General features: G+C 38.6%; 1 protein-coding gene across 4 annotated transcripts; it reads left to right on the plus strand.

Annotated features, from left to right (window-relative positions):
• Window positions 1–580: 580 nt before the first annotated feature.
• Window positions 581–19190, plus strand: GYG2 (glycogenin 2). Of its 4 annotated transcripts, none has more exons than XM_070942717.1 (10): window positions 581–712; window positions 2384–2517; window positions 5695–5836; window positions 7792–7966; window positions 8721–8883; window positions 9857–9983; window positions 13031–13244; window positions 16136–16276; window positions 17044–17148; window positions 17635–19190. In XM_070942717.1, exons 2-10 carry the CDS (start codon window positions 2511–2513, stop codon window positions 17794–17796), a joined length of 1236 nt encoding a protein of 411 aa, XP_070798818.1. In that variant the 5' UTR covers window positions 581–712; window positions 2384–2510; the 3' UTR covers window positions 17797–19190. The 4 variants fall into 4 exon arrangements, with proteins under 4 accessions (XP_070798818.1, XP_070798819.1, XP_070798820.1 ...); XM_070942718.1 differs by having other exon boundaries at window positions 17044–17142; XM_070942719.1 differs by having other exon boundaries at window positions 5701–5836.
• Window positions 19191–19779: the final 589 nt, after the last annotated feature.

Here is a 19779-nt window from a genome sequence, read left to right on the forward strand (position 1 = left end):
GTGTTAACACCAAGCAATCCTCTCTCAACAGAGGTGGGGGGGTGGGGAAGACACCACCTAGCTGCAGTCTACAACGCAGCTCTTGCAGCAATAACAGTAACAGAGTTGGAAGGGACTTTGGAGGTCATCTAGTCCAACCCCCTGCTCACGCAGGACACTTGTACTAGGGATTCGAACCACCGACCTTTCTGATCCACAAGCTCAGTGTCTTAGCCATGCGCCACCTAGTCAGGTGCCTAGAAGACCCCACAACCAATTGCACCCTGAGGGCAAGGAAGGACATCTCCTATGTTTTTGTTCTTCTTCCTCAAGGATAAAACAGTCCAGTTGCCTTTAAAAAAAAAAACACTTTTGAGATTCCAGTTGCTTTGTACTTCCACCGAGAGAAGCCCTTCCTCCTTACTGCAAGATTCCGGCGCGGCGCGTCAATCCCCCCCTTTTTTTGTTGTTGATTGACACAGGAGAGTATCTGTGCCGCGCCGCCGGAGGAGGAGCCGCCGACCTGGCCAATGAGGGGGCAGCCTCGCTCGCTCGCTCCCGGGCTGGCGCAGGGAAGGTTGCCCCCCTTGCTCTTCGGCTGGCCACACCGGCGACTGAATAGCAGCTGAGCTCGTTGCCTGAACTGCGTATGGAGTCCCAAGGGCGGCTAGAGGATTTGAAGGGGGCGCAGGAGCCCGTCGTCGCCTTCGAAGCTCGGCTTCCCTCGTAAAAGGTGTGCGCGGTTGGTGTTGCCCCTGGACTGGAACCGAGAGGGAGATGGAAGGGCTTTAAACGTCTAGCTGGTTCCTGCACGAGGGGCGGGAGGAGGAATTGTGCTGCGGCAGGACAAGGGGGGAGAAGGAGGAAGGCTTGATTCAGGTTGGAAGAGGAGGCTCTCCCTCTGCGAGGAAGACAACGCGTTGGGCTCCTAGGAGAGAGCCACGCTTTGCTAACTAACGGTACTTTCCCTATGTCCCTCCCTCTTTTTTCCAACTTCCAAGTTAACCTTTGCTAATCAATTCCGGAGGGAGAGCGACTTGTGTCTGTCTGTTGCAGAAAACTTTAAAAAAAAAACAAACGTTTAATGGCAAACTCAAGATGGCAAACGATTTTGAGCATCTCTAAGCCGCCGTGCTAAAGCTTTCTAAAAAAAATATTCAATTTGAATACTCAGTGCAAAAATGTATCCGTTTTAAACAAGGGTAAAGTGAAGCGGGGAAATCTGCCAACACCAAAATTTAAAGGAAAGCAGCAGGTTATATGATTGCTCAGAGAGGAAATACACAATTATGAACCATTAAGCTAAAGCATATATCCTCTTCAAAGATGGAGTCAACTCTTGGGAGGTAATTTTTGGAGCAAAAGCCAGTGCTGAGAAAGATTATCTCTACAATAGTGCCCACCAATTTTGCTAAATTTAAGGCCACTGAGTAGGAGCTTCACTTCTTATCTATGCAGACCACAACCTTTGTAAAAGTTGTGGTTCCATTTCAAATAACCTGGTTTAAAATCTTTTAAGGTTCTGGTTATGTCAATATGTGTAATGGTTTTAATCTGGACAGTCCCAACAATGGCCCAGTACAGTAGTTTAGTCTAAAAGTGATTAACATGCAGAACTAAGATTAAGTCCACCTTTCAAAGAATGGGTCATAGCAGTTAATAAACCACATTCCTTATTTATTATTCCACTGGGAAAAAAGATATCTAGAGCCACTATGGAATTAAGAAACTGGTCTTTCAAAAGGACTAAATCTGCCCCCCAAATCTGGATTCTTTTTATGCAATTAAACAGATTATCCCTCAACCTGAATATTTCTTTCTTGGCTGTGTTAAGAAATAAGTCCGTTGAGTTCTGTGTCCTACAATTCTATGTGCCCTATGCCTTACACAGTAGCTGAAATGTAATATGTTTAGAATTATGCTTTTATTATGGCATCATCTTTGAAGAACTAATGCCTGTGTCACCAGATGTTCAAATAAATGTCTTGTCCTGCTATTCTATACTTACTTTAACTTTATTAATAGTGTCCTTTGCTTTTCATGGAGTACCTCCCATCTAGTAGCGTAAATAAATAGTGAATGCTGATGGCTATTAAATAGTTAATATTTTGCTAGGGAATTTGAAAAAGGGAACATGAAACTACTTGTTAGACCCTCCTTTTGTTAGCAAAAGGGAATGGAAGCATGCGTATGTGTTAGAGTGGTCTTAAGCTTTGCTTAAAAAATATCTGAAAAAGAAAGTGGGGCGGGGGGGGGTGCGGGGAAGGAGAGATTTAAACTTAAAACACAAGGTAATTTGAAAAGAAAACCTTTCTTTTCTTCTTCTGTTCTTCTTTTAAGGGCAGTTTATATGGTTAAAGTCCTCTGCGGAATATCTGAATGTTAATTCACTTGTCTTCAATAGGAAATAAAAAAGATAATCTCAACTGGCATTTTTGGTCTGAGGAGAACCTGCTGAAAATAAGGAAGGAGTTGTGGCATTAAGGAATGCCTGTTAAGTTGAACATTACTCTGCTAGCAGTTGAAAAAAAATGCCTGGTAAGTGGATTCCCGCCCTCACTCTCTCCTCTTGTTCTTTGTTCTCTGATAGTTTTCTCTCTGGGGGTTTTATTACCTTAGAGGTGCACCTTCAACATTTCTGCAATATTTTACTTATGATCAAAAAGTAAAGAAAACATTGTGTATGTATTTTGTTACTAAATACCCACAACACAAGTAAAATTAGAGATGTTGCTGTTATGGGATTGGTCTCAAATATGTGAAAGGTAATTATTTGAACAATATTTTAATCTTTTAAAGAGTAATTGGTTTTTTTTAATGTGCATTAGAATAGTTTCTAGTAAGGGAGAGCACATTTAATTAAGAGTTTAATTCTGAGTACACATGAGTAGAAATATTAATTTTGTTTTTGTATCAAAAAATAACCCAAACTTATTTTATGTAAAAAAACCCATAATTTGCTTATATTAGCTTGCTCATTTTCCCCAACAGAAATGGCAAACCTAGTTAGATTTATCTTTTATCCATTTTGAGATAAATGTTATATTCTTTCTTATTTTATGCTAATCATTAGTAGCCTAACTATAGTCTGGAATGAGCAAAATCAAAAATTGTCAGTAATGAATTTATCTTATGTACATACTAAATATTGTTTGATGAGCAACACATCTGTTTTCAGAAGTAAACATCTATTTACAGTAGTTAAATTTTTTTTTGCAAATGCTGCAGGGAAATTATATGCTTTGCTTTGGCTCAGTATTAAATAATTAAGCATTCATTTCAAAGGATAAGGCTGAAGAATGAAATAATAATGGTTTTATTTGCATTTTTTAAAAATAGGCCAATTTTTACATTAATAAGGAAAGAGACACCTCTTATGCCAACATAGAGAAAAATTAATATATTAGTATATTTGTTTACTCAGTATACATCCTGCCTTTCCATTCCAAGAATTTCAAAGTGACTAATGTTACAGAAATATAAAAAGGGATTAAATCTCAATAATAAGATTCTGAAACCAACTTTATAGTGCAAATGATATATGCATGCTATTAAAATGTGCAGCAATAAGGCATCTAAATGTAGACAAATTAAGATGATTGTTTATTTTTGTGAGCATTTATTTTGTGTTTCTTTTAAGAAGCTTAAAATGCATTTGTTAACAAAAATTAAAAATAAATGACCTACTATGCAGCAGAATCTCTCAAATTAAGATGTACCAGAATATCAGAATGTTTGAGAATTCCAACTGAGTACAGGTAGTCCTCGACTTACAACATTTCATTTAGTGACCATTCAAAGTTGCAACGGCACTGAAAATAGTGACTTATGACATTTTTCACACGACCCTTGCAGTATTACCTTAGTCACGTGATCAAAATTCAGACACTTGGCAACTGATTCATACTTATGACGGTCACAGCATCCTGGGATCATGTAATCCCCTTTTTGGAGCTTCTGATAAGCAAGTCAATGACAACTGTGTTACTTACTTAATGACTGTAGTGATTCACTTAACAACTGTGGCAAAAAGGTCATACAATGAGGCAAGACTTAACAAATGTCTCACCTAGCAACAGAAATTTTGGGCTCAATTGTGGTCGTAAGTCGAGAAAGAGAATATCTTGTATTTAACTCAGTCCAGATTGTCAGTTTTATGCTCTGCTCATTTCATTTCATTTAAAATTATGGTGATGGTCCAATATTGTATAGAAGAGGGGTGTCAAACTCGATTTCATTGAGGGCCACATCAGGGTTGTGTTTGACCTTGGGGGGCTGAGATGGGCGTTGCCAGGGTGGGTGTGGCCAGTTCAGTGTCACTCGTGTTGGGGGTGCCTGTGGTAGCCTGAGCCCTCTGCCAGCAAAAATGGACTCCCAAGCTCCATTTTTGGCTGCAATGGCCTCCTGCAACCCTCTGCCATTGAAAACGCACACGGCCCTCCCGAGCTCCATTTTCACTGGCAAAAGTACTGCGGGCCAGTCCTCCACAGGTTCCAGGGCGGTCCCATGGGCCAGATCTAACCACCCTGCAGGCCGAATCCGTCCCGTGGGCCTTGAGTTGAGTTGAGGATGAGTAAAATTTCAAGATTTCAACATTTTTTTCCTAGCATTCTGAGTGGTGACTCAGAATAAGATATGCAATGTCAAATTCTTTCATTTCTCCGAAAAAAAATTATTTCTCCTGATTGGACCATTATGAAATATGGGATCTGTGAGGTCTGTTAGTCTCTGACTAATAGCAACCAAAATACTGATTGCATCATGTGTTATACATTACATTTAGTAGGGAGAGATAAGATAAAGACTTACGTTAGCATTTTTATAGGATATTTATACCTGTATAATACCTAAATAAAGTAAACATTGCCCCTCTCCATATTTTTATTTATGGAAAAACGAATGTGGCACAATATACAACACTAACAGTAGTTTTTCTGACCTAGGCTTCCTGATATAGTAAAAAGCACACAATTAATCCTAAAAACCCCTTTTTTTTATTTTAATGGCTGTGAATTCCTTTCATTCACAGCAAGTGCTGAATCACCAAGAGTTTATAAATAGTCCAACCAAAGTCTGCCACAGTCCTTCGGATAAGGCTGGTAAACACCCACCTTTATCTTCTTTGACTCGCTGCCAAAAATCTAATTGGCAATTATCTTGGCAAGGCCACATGGAAACACAGAGTCAAAAACAGAGTTTCAAAGTACAAACCGACACCATCCACAATGTTGCTTCCTGCAAAGGCCCATGTGCCTTTGCTCTTCCTTTATGTCTTATGGGAGGGGCCAATCATCTCCAAGCCTTACTCCCGAGTCATCTCTTTTGTTTTAACTGTTCTTGCCTTCTGGCAGGTCTGCCCACGCGAGCACTAGGAACAGGCTCCCCCTGTTCCTCTGCCTCTCTGATGTCCGACTCTGGAGGCTCTGGAGTCCTCACATAACTCCCAGATGGCCCTGGCCCCATCTCTGCCTCCGACGCAGAGCCTTTATCTGAGCCTTCCCCAGACTCCAGGACTGGCCCATGTTCCTCCCCAGCCTCCTCACTCTCCGACTCTGCTGCCAGCTCCGCAGGCTGCTGGCGAACCATAACAGCAGTAGAAGAAAACTACTGTGGGCTTTTGCTAAATTTGCAACTGTCCTGCATAGTGGGATAAAATAAGAAATGCGCCAAGGGTAGAACTAACTCTGAATTACATGAAAATGCTTTTTCCCCCAGTAACAGACCAGGCTTTTGTGACTCTTGCCACTAATGATGTTTATTGCCATGGAGCTCTGGTTCTTGGACAATCCTTGAGAAATCATAAAACATCTAGAAGACTGGCAATACTAATTACACCGCAAGTTTCTAGGGAAATGAGGTAAGGACACATTTCCCAATTTCATTCTCTTATCCACTTAACCACTGCATCACCCTGCCTTCTATTCCCAACCATCTGAGCTGGTCTGGAATGATACCATGGTTTTTGGTGTCAAATGCCACTGAGATTAAGGAGAACCAGTGTGAATATGAACCCTTCCATCTCATATCCAGGTCATCCACAAGTGCAATCAATGCCATTTAGGTCTTATACCCAGCTCTGAACCCGACTGAAAGGTCCATATAATCCATTTCTTCCAGGATTCTCTGAAGCTGTAGCATAAGCATCAGATTGGATGAAAATTGTCCAGTATGGTAGGGTCCAGAGAAGGTTTCTTGAGGAGAGGGTAGACCACTGCCTCTTTAAGCATGTACATCTACAAAAAGTACCCTCTGTTTGTAGAATGAATTTACTTCCTGGACCTAGCCACATATCCCCTGGGAAGCCATATCTATCTGCTTTAGGGATCAACGGGGCCTCAACAGGCTCAAGCTCAATACCAACAGGCTCAAGCTCATTCCAGATAACACAGCCAGATCCCATCACAGTCAGTTCTTTGAATCCTGACAAAAAGCTGGAGTTCAGCTTGGGGTTTATCTGAGCAATTTTATGCAATTGATGCTCTTCACAGCAGCCCTGCAAGTACATTTTTTCCTTGATTCTTTTGCAGGACTGCTGGATGAATTCAGTAAGGATGAAAAAATAATGTTTTGTGCCCTTATTTTCACAAGGTAATCCTTAACAGAGGCTTGTGTCCATGTTTGGTTAGATGCTCCTCATCCAGTGTTACTACAGGTGCTTCTACTGTTCCAGGCGTTTCTTCTACTGTATCTGGAATTCCTCTATAAACCAGGGGGGATTCTGAGCTCAATGCACAAAGATTGGCCATAAAGCTGCTGCTTCCCTCTCATTCCAAGTGGCAACTAAGGCTTCAGCTGAAATGAATACCAGATCTTCAGAAAAGACCTCAAGTTCCCTGTGAAACTCGTCCATCAGGCATCTATAGTGGACTCATCAAATAGATCAAACCTCCCTATAGCTGTGGTCTTCTGGAACTGTTACCATGACTGTGTGTGTGTTTGTGTGTGTGTTTGTGTGTGGATAGGTAAATCGATCGATTGATTGATCGATCAATCAATCGATAGATATCATAAAGGGAGCTTAGTTACAGGCTGACCTAGCAGCCAAAGGTCAGCAACTTTAAAAGTCCAGTGACCAGTCAGTGGGGTAGGGGAGAGGCAGAGGCAGGGCTCTTTGCACACACTCATTTCTCTGCCAAGTTTTTATTCTCCATATATTCCAATGGGTGCTTGAACAGGGTTTCTGTTTCTGAAAACAAATATTGATAAATAGCAAAGCAAGACTCTTTGAGGCATGGATCTGTCTGGTTCTCTGCTTTTAGAAACTAAATAGTGGTCTAGGTAATATTTGGTTAGAAGCAATTGGTTTATAGTACTAATTAGATCTTTTTTAAAAAAATAAAGCACCCTTTCTTTATAGAATAATTACTATCCAAATATCTTTCAACTTGAAATCATTTCACTAATATGCTTGAATTAAAGCTAATACTGATCAAGTCTTACCTCTTAACTGCACTATATTTAATTTATGTATTTAAAATTTAAATATGTCCTGCAGTCCGATTTTACCAGTTTCCCAACCTGTGGTTCTTGGTCTTTTGTTATCACCAATCCTATCAAATGGCTCTTAGGAAGTGTCTGTATGTGTATATGTGTATATATGCAGATATTTTTGCTTCTTATTTCCATTATATCCCATTATTTGTCTATCATTCGTATATATGCACACAGATAAACATTTGCTTACCTTGTGTAGTTATAACTTAATAATTAAAGTTTAAGCTATTTTACAATTCAGTTCTTTTAATTGTCTACTGCACTGCATATCTTGTAAAAAGAGAGATTTTAAGATTAATGGTTTTATTGCTTTGACAGGGCTGCCCTCAGGACCATCTTTGATTCCGTGGTTGATGTTAAAGAAATTAACAGCAATGATTTGGTGCACTTGACTCTCCTGAAGAGGCTAGAACTGGGTGTAACCTTTACCAAACTGCATTGCTGGACTCTTACTCAGTATAGCAAATGTGTCTTCATGGATGCAGACACATTGGTAAGGGCAGAAGTACCAGAAATGTCAAGCTTGGAAATATTTGCCATAAGAATCAATTGTAAAAAAAGAGAATGTTCACTTGCAGGAATCTTCTTGTTTGTTATGGAATCTGCACTCGAGATTTAGACTCAGAAAAAATATATTTATGTAAGTGTGTAAATAGGGGTACATAGATGTATGAACAATACCTGTGTACTTGAGGAACAAATATCTAATTTTTGCCCAAGATAAGTGATAGCCTACACAGATAGTAGAGTTCCTTTTTTAGTTTTTGACCTTTGAGTCAATGTTGACTCCTAGCAACTGCCTGGACTAGTCCTTACAGTTTTCTTCATAAAATTTCAGAAGTGGTTTGCCATTGCTTACTTTCTAGGGCTGGAAGAGTGCTACTGGCCCCAGCTGGTACCTACCTAAAGCGGGTTTAGAACTCATTGTCTCCCTGTTTGTAGCCCTGTGCCTTGGCTAGAACACCTAACTGACAGTCATTGTAACTCATTAGAATTACAGTGCAACTACAAAAACATGCAAGGCTACAGAATATTTGATTTTAAAACCTTGATAGAATATAGTTACTAGGTTAAAATATGTTTAGTTATGAAGACATTCCCACATCTTAGTGTCTCTTCATTTATGCTGCAGAGCCAACATAAACTTGTTAATAGTAAAGGATAGAATAATGAGTGAGTTCAATTTAAAAAAATCTCATATCAGTAGCAGAAGAATCGACTGATTCAAATTTTAATGATCTTTCCAGGTGCTTTGTAATGTTGATGAACTCTTTGAGCGGGAAGAATTATCAGCAGCTCCAGATTCTGGTTGGCCAGACTGCTTTAATAGTGGTGTCTTTGTTTTCCAACCTTCTTTGAAAACCTTCAAACATCTTCTCCAGTTTGCCAGTGAACACGGTAGTTTTGATGGTAAGTCTGTGGACTTGGTCCTCTCCTTGGCTCCAGAGTGAAACTATTGACAAAGTTCTTTTAAAGATCTGAACTTTTGATGAATGTTCATCAAAATATTTATATCTAGATCCAGCTATCAGGTCCACCATTGTGTCTGCCATTCTGTTAGGGGGAGGGAAAGGAAGGCTTGCTGGCATTTTTCTCAGGCTTTTACTTTTGCTTAACTGCTTGGGAATTAGGGAGGGGGATTGTCTTCAGACATGGAGCAGACTCCCTCCCAGCTGGGTCCAGCCTGGGTCCAAGGCTGTCGTGCTCTGAGAGTGGCCAGTTATCTGCCAAGCACTTCAGTGTTCTCAAAACATCCTTGCGGCATCACATTGGCTGCCAGTGGACTGTTCAGGGGAATTGGGTTTCGGGAAGCAATTCGGGAAGAATTGCTTTGTGCTTTGCACGGGACCTTCAGATTCCACCTGACATTACTGCAACCGCTTTCTCTCAGTAAAAGTTCTTTTGATTCAACTCAATGGAGTCAAGAATTTTGCTTTCCTGAGGGATCAGCTGGGGCAGGTCCTTACACCAGCTGGCAATAGCAATTAAAAGCAAAATAATAGTTGTTGCTAAAATTAACCATTGTATATAGAGGTTCTCCATTTTTATATATAATGGCATGTTTCTTATGTTCAGGTATCATCACAAGGAGCCTTTTAAACATATTCCTGTTTTGACTGCTGCTAATTGATGGAGAGAGATTTAGAATAATTGTTGTACAACAGCATAGTTCATCTGGGCTTAAAGACAAAGCTTTGATACCATACTTTATTTTTTTTCTAAACCAATTGCCATCATTTGTGTTGCAATTGCAACTCTGCAATTGCAATTCTGGAACATTATGGGTGTTGTAATGTAACACCTGTGTATAATGCTAGGTTGGGAAAGCTGTTGTTCACATTAATAAGAGTTTGAACCTTTGTGTGCTCTCTTTATTCTGTAGGAGGTGATCAGGGATTGTTAAACAGTTTTTTCAGCAGCTGGGCAACCAAAGATATAAATAAACACTTGCCATTTATCTATAATCTAAGCAGCAGTACTGTCTATACATATGCCCCTGCTTTCCAGCAGTAAGTACTAAAATGTTTTTTATTGATAATTCAGTGATAAGCAGTTCATGTTTTCACAGATTTCATTTTTCTTGTAGCTAGGAGTGGAGCCCTAATATACATATGATATGGTAATTGATAAGTGCAGTTCTTCTGTTTTATATCAGTTACATGCAATTTCAGATATATAGCCCTCTTAGAATATAATTAGTTCCATTGAAAACATTTCTTCTTTCATACTATCAATATATACATTTAGATGATAGTGATCCATTGGTAATATAGGAAGAACAGAAGAATTTGATGACAGAGCTGTAGAACAACTTCAAACTCCCACCATGATCAACCAGACAACTATGGGAAAGCCAAAAGCAGGATAAACTGCAATATTATTTGTTTCTATCCTTCCTGGCCTTAATAATTAGCAAATAATATTCTTTGTAATTACTGGTAAATATTAATTTGACTATAAGATTCAGTTAGACAGATTCCAAAGCTCAGAGTCATTAGTATGATAATTATGCCTTTGCAATCCAGAATCAGTAATATTTCCACCACAAATGCAAAATTTTAAACATCTAATTACATATCAGACAATAGTATACACAGAATAACAACAACTAAGGCAATCCATGTTTGCTCACCTAAAACAATCCAAACTCTTAACCGGGTTCCAGTACTTTTAACTTGCTTTATGTTGGAATTTCTGGAGTCTCTAGAGCAGGGGTCCTCAAACTATGGCCTGTGGGCCATATACATCCCGCCGAAGCCATTAGTCTGGCCCACGCAGGACTACCAGTCTGCTCCACCCACATCGCCCCGCATACCTGCCGGCCTCACCCACCTTCTGAAGGCCTTGGGAGGCCAAAAACAGGCCTGTTTTTGGGTGGCAGAGTGGTATCGGAGGCTGGGGAGGCCAAAAATGGGACACGCAGAGAGGCCTTGGGCATTTTTCATCTCTCCGGCCTTGAGAGAGAGAGGAGGGAGAGGGACACACACACACACACACAGAGAGAGAGAGAGAGAGAGAGAGAGAAGTCCCTCACACAACCCCAAGGCAGCCACATCCCTTAAGTAACAAATTAAAATTTAATTTGTGTGTATTGTTTGGACTACTAAATTGGCCACCCCACCCAGTCACGTGACCACCTAGCCACACCCGCCTAGCCGGTCTGGCCCCACCAACAGTCTGAGGGACATGAATTGGCCCCCTGTTTAAAAAGTTTGAGGACCCCTGCTCTAGAGCTTACCATGTAGTGAGTGAAATGTTGGGAAATATGTACTGTCGCAATTACTTTAGATGATAAAATGGCTTGAGTAGTCTTTCCTATCATTATGAATTAATCGTATTGAACAATTTGCACTAGCTTAAAACTGTTTTATCATGCCCACCTACTCACAGCTGTTGCCTTCCCAGCATAAGCTGGTTCAGTCTCCAATTTCTAATGAACAATTCCAAGAAATTAACATCTCCCTTTTAGCAGGAACAGGGCTTCTGTGTTTATTAATTAGTGGAAGCTTCTAAGGAGCAATACTATGGTGGGAAGAAATAAACCAGGTTTCAGTTTTGGGCCTGAAAAATGGATAGTTAGAAGGAGCTTGCTTTTCTCTTATCAAGAAAACATTGTTGCCTTGACACTACAAAAGTAAATGGAAGGCTAGCTATTATCTCTTGCAGTCTTCCATAGAATCAAAGAATGCTTGAAAATTACAGTGTTTATCTCAGAAAGAACTCTAGCAAAGGGAAACCAAAGTCCATTATAAATATATCTTCAGTGTTTTGTCATTTCGAACTGGCATTGGCAAAGCGATTTTATCCCTCTGTCTTTTATTTCGTTATTTTGTATATCTTGATTTTGGTTTTAGTTTTTTAATCAAAAGGCAAAATTTAACATATTTTCATTTATGTATCACAGCGTGTATTGAATTTTAATTGTAAGCCATTGGAATATTTTTTATCTGAAAAGTTGGCAGAAATGGTATTAATGAAATTGTATTTTGCTGCCAGGTAATTGCAGAGTTGAAAAACTTGTACTGTACAATTAGTCCTTGGGTTCAGTAACTTTCATTAAGTTGCGATGGCACTGAATGAATGCACATGACTGGTCCTCGAAGTTCCAACAGTGTCCCTATGGCTATGTAATTACAATTCAGGCAGTTGGCAACCAGCTTGCACTTGAGAGTTGCAGCATCCTACAATCGTGTGGTTATCATTTGTGACTTCCTCTGCCAGCTTTCTACAAGCAAACTCAATGGGAAAACCAGCAGGAAAGGTCACAAGTTGCTCTCGTAAATTGCTCCTACCACTTCTTTTCCCAAGGAGCCTATGGAGTATGAGATCTCAGGGATCTTGTATTCTATAGCACCCACTTGCAGCACTTCTAACCTGTACTCCATTGGGTACACCTCCCTGTCTGGCTGTTCTGGAGTGGCACCGCATCACTCCTGCCTCTCCCAGCTGCATTCAGGCAGTACCTCAGCAGCTGCTCCCACATTCTCATGGCTCTTACCTCCCCCACCTGGTTGCACCCATGTGGTGCTACACCACCCTCTTCTCTGCCCGGCCATGTTCAACAATGTTACACCACTTCTCCTTCGCCTGCACTCACACTGTATCACACTGCCCGTCCCTTCATGTTACTATGAGCTGGAATGGGGGGGGCATGGTTTTATGTGCTGCCAGCATCCCCTGGATGGACCTTGTTTTTTTGTGTGGCCTGATTTCTGGCATGCTGCAGCCCGGTGCCAGTCCAGGGACCAGGAGTTGGGGACCCCTGCTCTATACTACTCTAGGAGCCATGATCATGCATTGGTTAGAATGCAGTATTGCTAGCTAACTCTTCCCTATAGTTTGATCCTGGGCTTGAGGTTGACTCAGCCTACCATCCTTCCCAGATTGATAAAATGAGGACCCAAATTGTTGGGAACAATATGCTGACACTGTAAAGTCACTCTGAGAATGCTGTAAAGCACTATGGGGTGGTATATAAATCTATAGTTATTGAGATGGTAGTCTTCAATGTCAACCATTGAACTGAAGCAATATTGTTTTATTTTCCCCCCCACAGTTTTGGTAAAGATACAAAGGTGATTCATTTTTTGGGACCAGCAAAACCCTGGAACTACAAGTACAACCCCCAGACAAGAACAGTTACACCAAATGATTCAGCTTCTGTATCTGAAAATCAACTGCCATTCCTAGAACTTTGGTGGATAACATACAAATCCAGTGTATTACCATTACTGGAAAAAATTCAGGAGCCTCCAATTCAGCAAAAGGAGGTAAAATGGTTATGGTAGGAAGGATTGACTGACTTTTATGACATGATAGACATCCTTCCACTCCATATGATCATTTTATAACTTAGATTGTAACTGCATTCAGAATGAGGTTACATTGCAACAATTATAAATTTAGTCCTTAATATATTGCTTTAGTCCACATTTATCCCTTCAGAATTTTTTTGTGCTTTATTATAATAATTAAGAATTGGAAATAATGCCATGAAACATTTGTTTACAGAAATTATTATGTATTTTAACATAGTGGATTTACTTTAATCCAAACATAACAGTAAGTAAGTATATCCAATTTGTTACAATGGTTAAGGCATTAGGCTAGTCAATTCTTTCTCACAGCAATGGCAAACCACTTCTGAAATTCTTGCTAAAAATACCTTCAGAGACTTGACCAGACAGTTGCAAGGGTCAAAATTAACTTGAAGCAGGGGTGAAATTCAGCAGGTTCTGACAGGTTCTGGAGAACCGGTAGCAGAAATTTTGAGTAGTTCGAAGAACCGGCAAATGCCACCTCTGGCTGGCCCCCGAGTGGGGTGGGAATGGAGATTTTGCAATATCCTTCCCCCAGGAGTGGGAGGGAATGGGGATTTTGCAGTATCCTTCCCCTGGAATGGGGTGGGAATGGACATTTTTTTAAAAAAATTTGATTTATATGCTGCCCTTCTCCGGAGACTCAGGGCGGCTTATAATGCATTAAGCAATAGCCTTCATACTTTTGTATATTTATACAAAGTCATCTTATTGCCCCCATAATCTGCGTCCTCATTTTACCTACCTTAGAAAGGATGGAAGGCTGAGTCAACCTTGAGCCTGGTGAGATTTGAACTTGCAGTAATTGCAGGCAGCAGATGTAAGTGGATGTTAATAACGGTGCTTTAGTCTGCTGAGTCACCAGCAGTATCCTTCCCCTGGAGTGGGGTGGGAATGGAGATTTTGCAATATCCTTCCCCTGCTACGCCCACCAAGCCACGCCCACCAAGCAACACCATGCCCACCAATCCACGCCCACAGAACTGGTAGTAAAAAAAATTGAATTTCACCACTGACTTGAAGGTACAAAAAAAAGTAGCTATAATAGTTTCAGGCCAGAATAAATGTTTATAACAGAAACATATCCAGAAACATGTTGGTGCTGCATATTTGCAATGGCTATGGCTGTCCTTTCTTTTCCTTGCTCCCCCTCCCAGTTTTCAAATTATTTATATTATCATCTCCATCCCCCAGGTTAATAGTTAAGTTTCCCAAGCAGATTTAGGCAACCTCCTCAAAGAGGAGCATACCACTCTGGTAGCATACCACTTTTGAAATTGAGTACTAATGTTTTCCATTGAAGAATAGAGATCACAGTAAAAAAGAGCTCTTAGTAAGGCATTGAGGCACATTCATGTATAAATATCTTTTAAAGCACAACTTTGGTAACATTCTAGCGTGGTCTTTTATACTGCATCACATTTTTATTGCATGTATCAAACCAATTTTCACTGCCTTTGTTATGCTTCAGAGTTTGTGAAATTCTAGGTTAATTAGCATTCTTAAAGGAGTAATTTAAGTTATATCTTCTAATCAGTAAGATGACAGGTATGAGTTGAATGGCCCCTCATATTAAAAAAAATATATATATGTTGACCACCACCATTGGAATCTGCTCTTTATAACACAGGAAAATGGAAGTGAATCATGACCCTATCAAAAGAGATGTCTGTGTATCTTAAACAGCCTATTTATATTGTTATATATGTTCATGAGTCTGAAAGGGATACAAAATTATTGCCATATCAGATGGTGTTCAAATGGAGAAAATGGAATCCCATTGTTGCTCTTTCTAAGAGTAGTTCACCAACAACAACAAAAATCACAAATATTGTATCACAACTGTACAATATTTGTGGACAAGACTCACAAAAAACCTTAGAATACCAGTAAAAGTTAGGAGGGCACTCTTATACTGTTTAATGTCATGAGTTCACCATAATGAAGACTGTGAACAAGAGTGTTGTGTATGGAAGAATTCCAAGGAAAAAACAGATTGCTTCAAAATCTTCATTGCTATAGATGTCCTGCATGGTCTAGTAGACTCTTGTAACAATATTCTGTAAATAGAATATGAAAATGGAATGTTCTAATATTTATGTATGTCAACAAGTAATAATGTTTGGCTAAAATGAGATAAAATGTAGTGGTGAGATTATTGTAGTTTGGGTTTGCTTTGCAATCTCAAGACCCAGATAACTCACAGTCATTGAGGGAACGATAGATTCTGGCTTGTACCAGCAAATACTTCAAGAGTAGTGATCCATAACATTGTTATGGTCAAATCATTGTTACGGTAGAGCTGACTGATGCTTCTGACCTCTGCAAGGGAAAAGGACCTTCACCCACCAATCCTACTGGCATTCATAAAAGCCATTAAAATTTGGCTATTTCAAAATACCTTTGGAGACTGGCAAAATAGTGGGTGGTTTTGATTCTTTCAGTAGGTGATTTACAGATAGTCCTTGACTTATGACCTAATTGAGTCCAGGTTTATGGTCATAAGTCGTGGTTGTAATTTGAGACATCAGAATGACCCGACACAATTTTTCAACATTTTTTGCAGCAGTTGTTAAGTAAATGTCATTAAGCAAATACCATGGTTGTTATGTGACTGGTCATAAGTTGAGGACTACCTATATTGACAGCACTATTCATGTGCTTATGGATAGTAATGTTGTCATATTTTAATTTTATTTGTACTATAACCTGTAAGTTATTTTGCAATCTGCTTAGAGTATTGTTTGGATAAATTGTAGAAAATAAATAAAGTTAAAAGCAAAAATAAAATCTAGAGGTAATACATTTAAACACATAGTGCAAACAATATTTTTGTATTGTAGCCTGAAAGGAACAATGATGAGGTGACATCTGAAAGCGAAAATCCTCTTATTAACAATTCTTTGCCAGCCTCAACAAATACAGGATATATTTCAGAATCTGTTGTAAATACATCCTGTGAGTTATCTGCCAAAAATAATATTGTGAGTATATTTTATTACTATTATTTTAAATAATTGTAGATATTTGGAAGATGCATCTACATTTGTAAAGATGTCATTTTCACAGATTTAAAATATCAGTATATCTTCATCTGATATGAATATAATATAATGTACTTTAAAACAGATGTTTCCTTTTCAAATCATCTTTCTGAATTAGGTTTGCAGTTGGAAGTGACTTGTAATGAAATGTCTTTTAAAATTGTGGCTTTCTATTGCAAAATCAGTCTTTGTTTACGTAATAACAATGGGAGGTATGTATATTTTACTTGGAAATATCTTCCGTGTCTCCTTGAACAAGATATGAATATCTGGTGAAACTATTTCTGCAGTCTCAGTACCTGTGCTTTTGAGTTCCATATTAACAAGACGCTTGGGATTTGACAGGGCCCTTTTTGAAAAGAAGTATTTTTAGTTAAACATGTCTGAGATTGCAACAATACAAAGTGCTTTTCAACAAGGGATTTTAAATTCATCCTGTGGAACATGGCATACCAGCCTGATGGATATTCTTATACATTTTCCAATGGCATACAAAATTATTTTATTTACTTCAATAAAAAAGGCTAATTGTCAGTATTCTTTTGATCTTTTATGATTACTTGGAGTCTGCCAATGAAATATTAAAGTAAAATATGCAGACCATAATAGTATTGAGGAATATGGAACATGCTCCAGGTGGGTTGTAATAAAAGTTGTTCTTTTCCTTGGTTGGAGTTCAATTAAAGCCTGTATTTAATTTTATTCAGGCTGTAAAGAAAGATGAATGCAGTCTTGAAAGTGATACTGTTGATCCAAGCAAATCCGTCACGGAATTGTCTCTTCAGCTTGTTCCTCTCCAAACTATGGTAAAAGTAAATATATATGCTGTATGGCCCATTGAGAGTTCTTTGTCAGCTATTTACTCCTGGTTTATCCTTGCTGACCACTATAGTTTTTAAAATCATTTGTTTATACTTTTTAAATATATATTTTACTGTGTTATTAGCTGCAGAGCCACATTTACAAGATGGCCAACCATATAAATGAATTTAATAAAACAAATATTTGTTTTATTTACTTGGCTTTTTCCCTCTAGACTTAAAATAATATTTGACCAATATGAATGATAAGATTGTCTTGCTTATGTGATGAAGAATTGGCACTAGTTTGTATTCCAGTATTCTTATAGATATTACTTAAATCAGCTTAGATTCTGTAGCCCTGCATCATTTGTGGCCTGCAAATTCAACTGCTTGCATTATGTACAACTTGAATCTAGTTTTCTGGCTGTAACTGTTAATATTATTAAAATGGCAATACTGAATGTCTGAAATGCCTTTCATTCTTTGTTCTTCTAGAATGAATTTGTCAGCCCTGTTGCAGAGGTGACTATTCAGCCGGAGGCAAAGGAATCAAGTGCAGAAGATGAACGAAGGAAGTGGGAGGAGGGCCATATTGATTATCTAGGAAAAGATGCTTTCGAAAACATCAAGAAGAAGTTAGATGCTTTTTTATTATAGGTGTTTTTTCTTATCCTTATTGCAATTGGTCTGTTTACATTTGCAGAGCATGCAGAACCTTCAGGATTATATCTTTTGCTTTGATGAAAGGGAAATTTTGGCAAAAATAGGTTTTCTGACATGACTAAACTTGCAAGCCTAGATAAATATGTATTTGCCAGTATTTACTTTCAAAGAATGAAATGCATGGAACTTTTAAGCTTTCCTTTTGCTGAGTCAAACTTTGGTTCAACTTCTCCAGAACCTTCCTTAGCTTAGGAATAGCCTCTACAGCCTTGCATCCTGTAAACTTTCTAGCTAGAAAATTAATCTGAAACTATGATAAACGGCTTCATACTTGTAGATCAAATACATTTTCCATACTAGATTTGGCATGGAAGAGGGTATAAAAAACTTGAAAGTAAAAGACGCAAACACAACAGGGCTAATAAGCACACATAAGGGCATGATCCAAATATAGTCTCTGGGTATGGAGGATTTTATAGGTTTGATAAAACCTTGCCTATCCTTACCTTATTAACGGAAGACTATATATCATGCTGTAATTTAACTGAAATTCAGCTGGCTAGGAACTCTTACGCATTATACTGTCAATATTTTTGGAAGAGGTCTACACATATTAATCTATTACATCCTAACTTAGAGCAGCTTGTAGCATCTTAAGTCATGTGTCATTGTACTATAAGTCTCTGTGAACTGAAGCCCATTTCATCAGATGCAGGAAGGCAAAAGAATATTTCATCTGGTTAATTGATAGCTCACCATTGGTACAATTAAACGGGGCATTCAACAGTGTTTGTAATAGAAACTTAGTCACATTGAATTCAATGGGCCACTTTTTTCTCATTGTACACTGGTTTCTTTTATTGGTAATGTGCATTTTTTAATTTACTGTCAAATGGTTAATTCTTGGTAAAATTATAACTTTATAGCCTTTTTACCTAGGAGTATTTAAAATTATTAAATTTTAACATTGAATCTTAGGATAACTTGTTCCAAAGCATTATGCACAGTTGAATCACTAAAACCCTTATGTATCTATTGAGATGATTACCAAAACTAAAGTGAACCTTTTATCTGTTAGAACATTTGAAATATATTTGTTGTGTCCTCTTTTAAGTTTTTTTTTTGTAATTTTCTGTCCCTGTTTTTGGTTGCAGCTCTAAATCACAGATTTGTTTAATAGTTTCTTCAAGAAGTTTACTTTTGCATGCAAGGAGGTGTCAGTATTACATAACTTATGTTTTTCCACCGACTTTTATTTCTTTTTAATTTTGATTTGATACTTTCTGATTTTGTAAATATTTAGTAAAGAATCTACCTTATAATTTCCATTTTTTTCTTCATTTTTGTAATGCAGTAGTTTATCAAATAAACATTTTATATTCTTGAAATCTCCATGGTCCTATTATCATATTAATTGATTTAAGAATCTTATAAAAGTATACTCGTGAATAATTGGAAAGCAGTGAGTGTTATACTAGGAATAATAACGCGCTAGCAGAGGAGACAGGCTGTGGGCCCCACCAGTCAAGGTATTTCAGCTGATGTGGTCCAGGAGATGAGCCTTCTCTGCTGTGACTCCTGCCCTTTGGAACATCTAAATCCCTCCCCCCTTGGGATGAAATCAGCTCCCACCCTCCTGGCCTTCCTTAAGGTCCTGAAGACCTGACTCTGTCAGTTGGCCTAGGACCCCAGTTGGAAACGGCATTATCTTTAGTAGTGGCACTATTTTAATTGTAAGGCCTTTCCTTCCTTCTGTTACAACACAGAAACCATTTTGTTTCTTGCAAATAGAGATTATGCTGGAGTGTGGCACCAGGTTTTGCAGGATGCCAAATGTATATTTCTCTTAATTTAAAGAATGTGAAGAAATAGATGGGGCAGGAAGGAAAAGTGATGCTAAAGAAGTAGCTAGTAATAATACATAATAGTCAAATTATGTACCCCTGTGGATTATATCCTTAAAGTGATCTGAAAAGA

This window comes from Pituophis catenifer, unplaced genomic scaffold, assembly GCF_029215685.1.
Source record: "Pituophis catenifer annectens isolate HBS135680 unplaced genomic scaffold, rPitCat1.0.hap2 SCAF_4, whole genome shotgun sequence".
NCBI lineage: Eukaryota > Metazoa > Chordata > Lepidosauria > Squamata > Colubridae > Pituophis > Pituophis catenifer.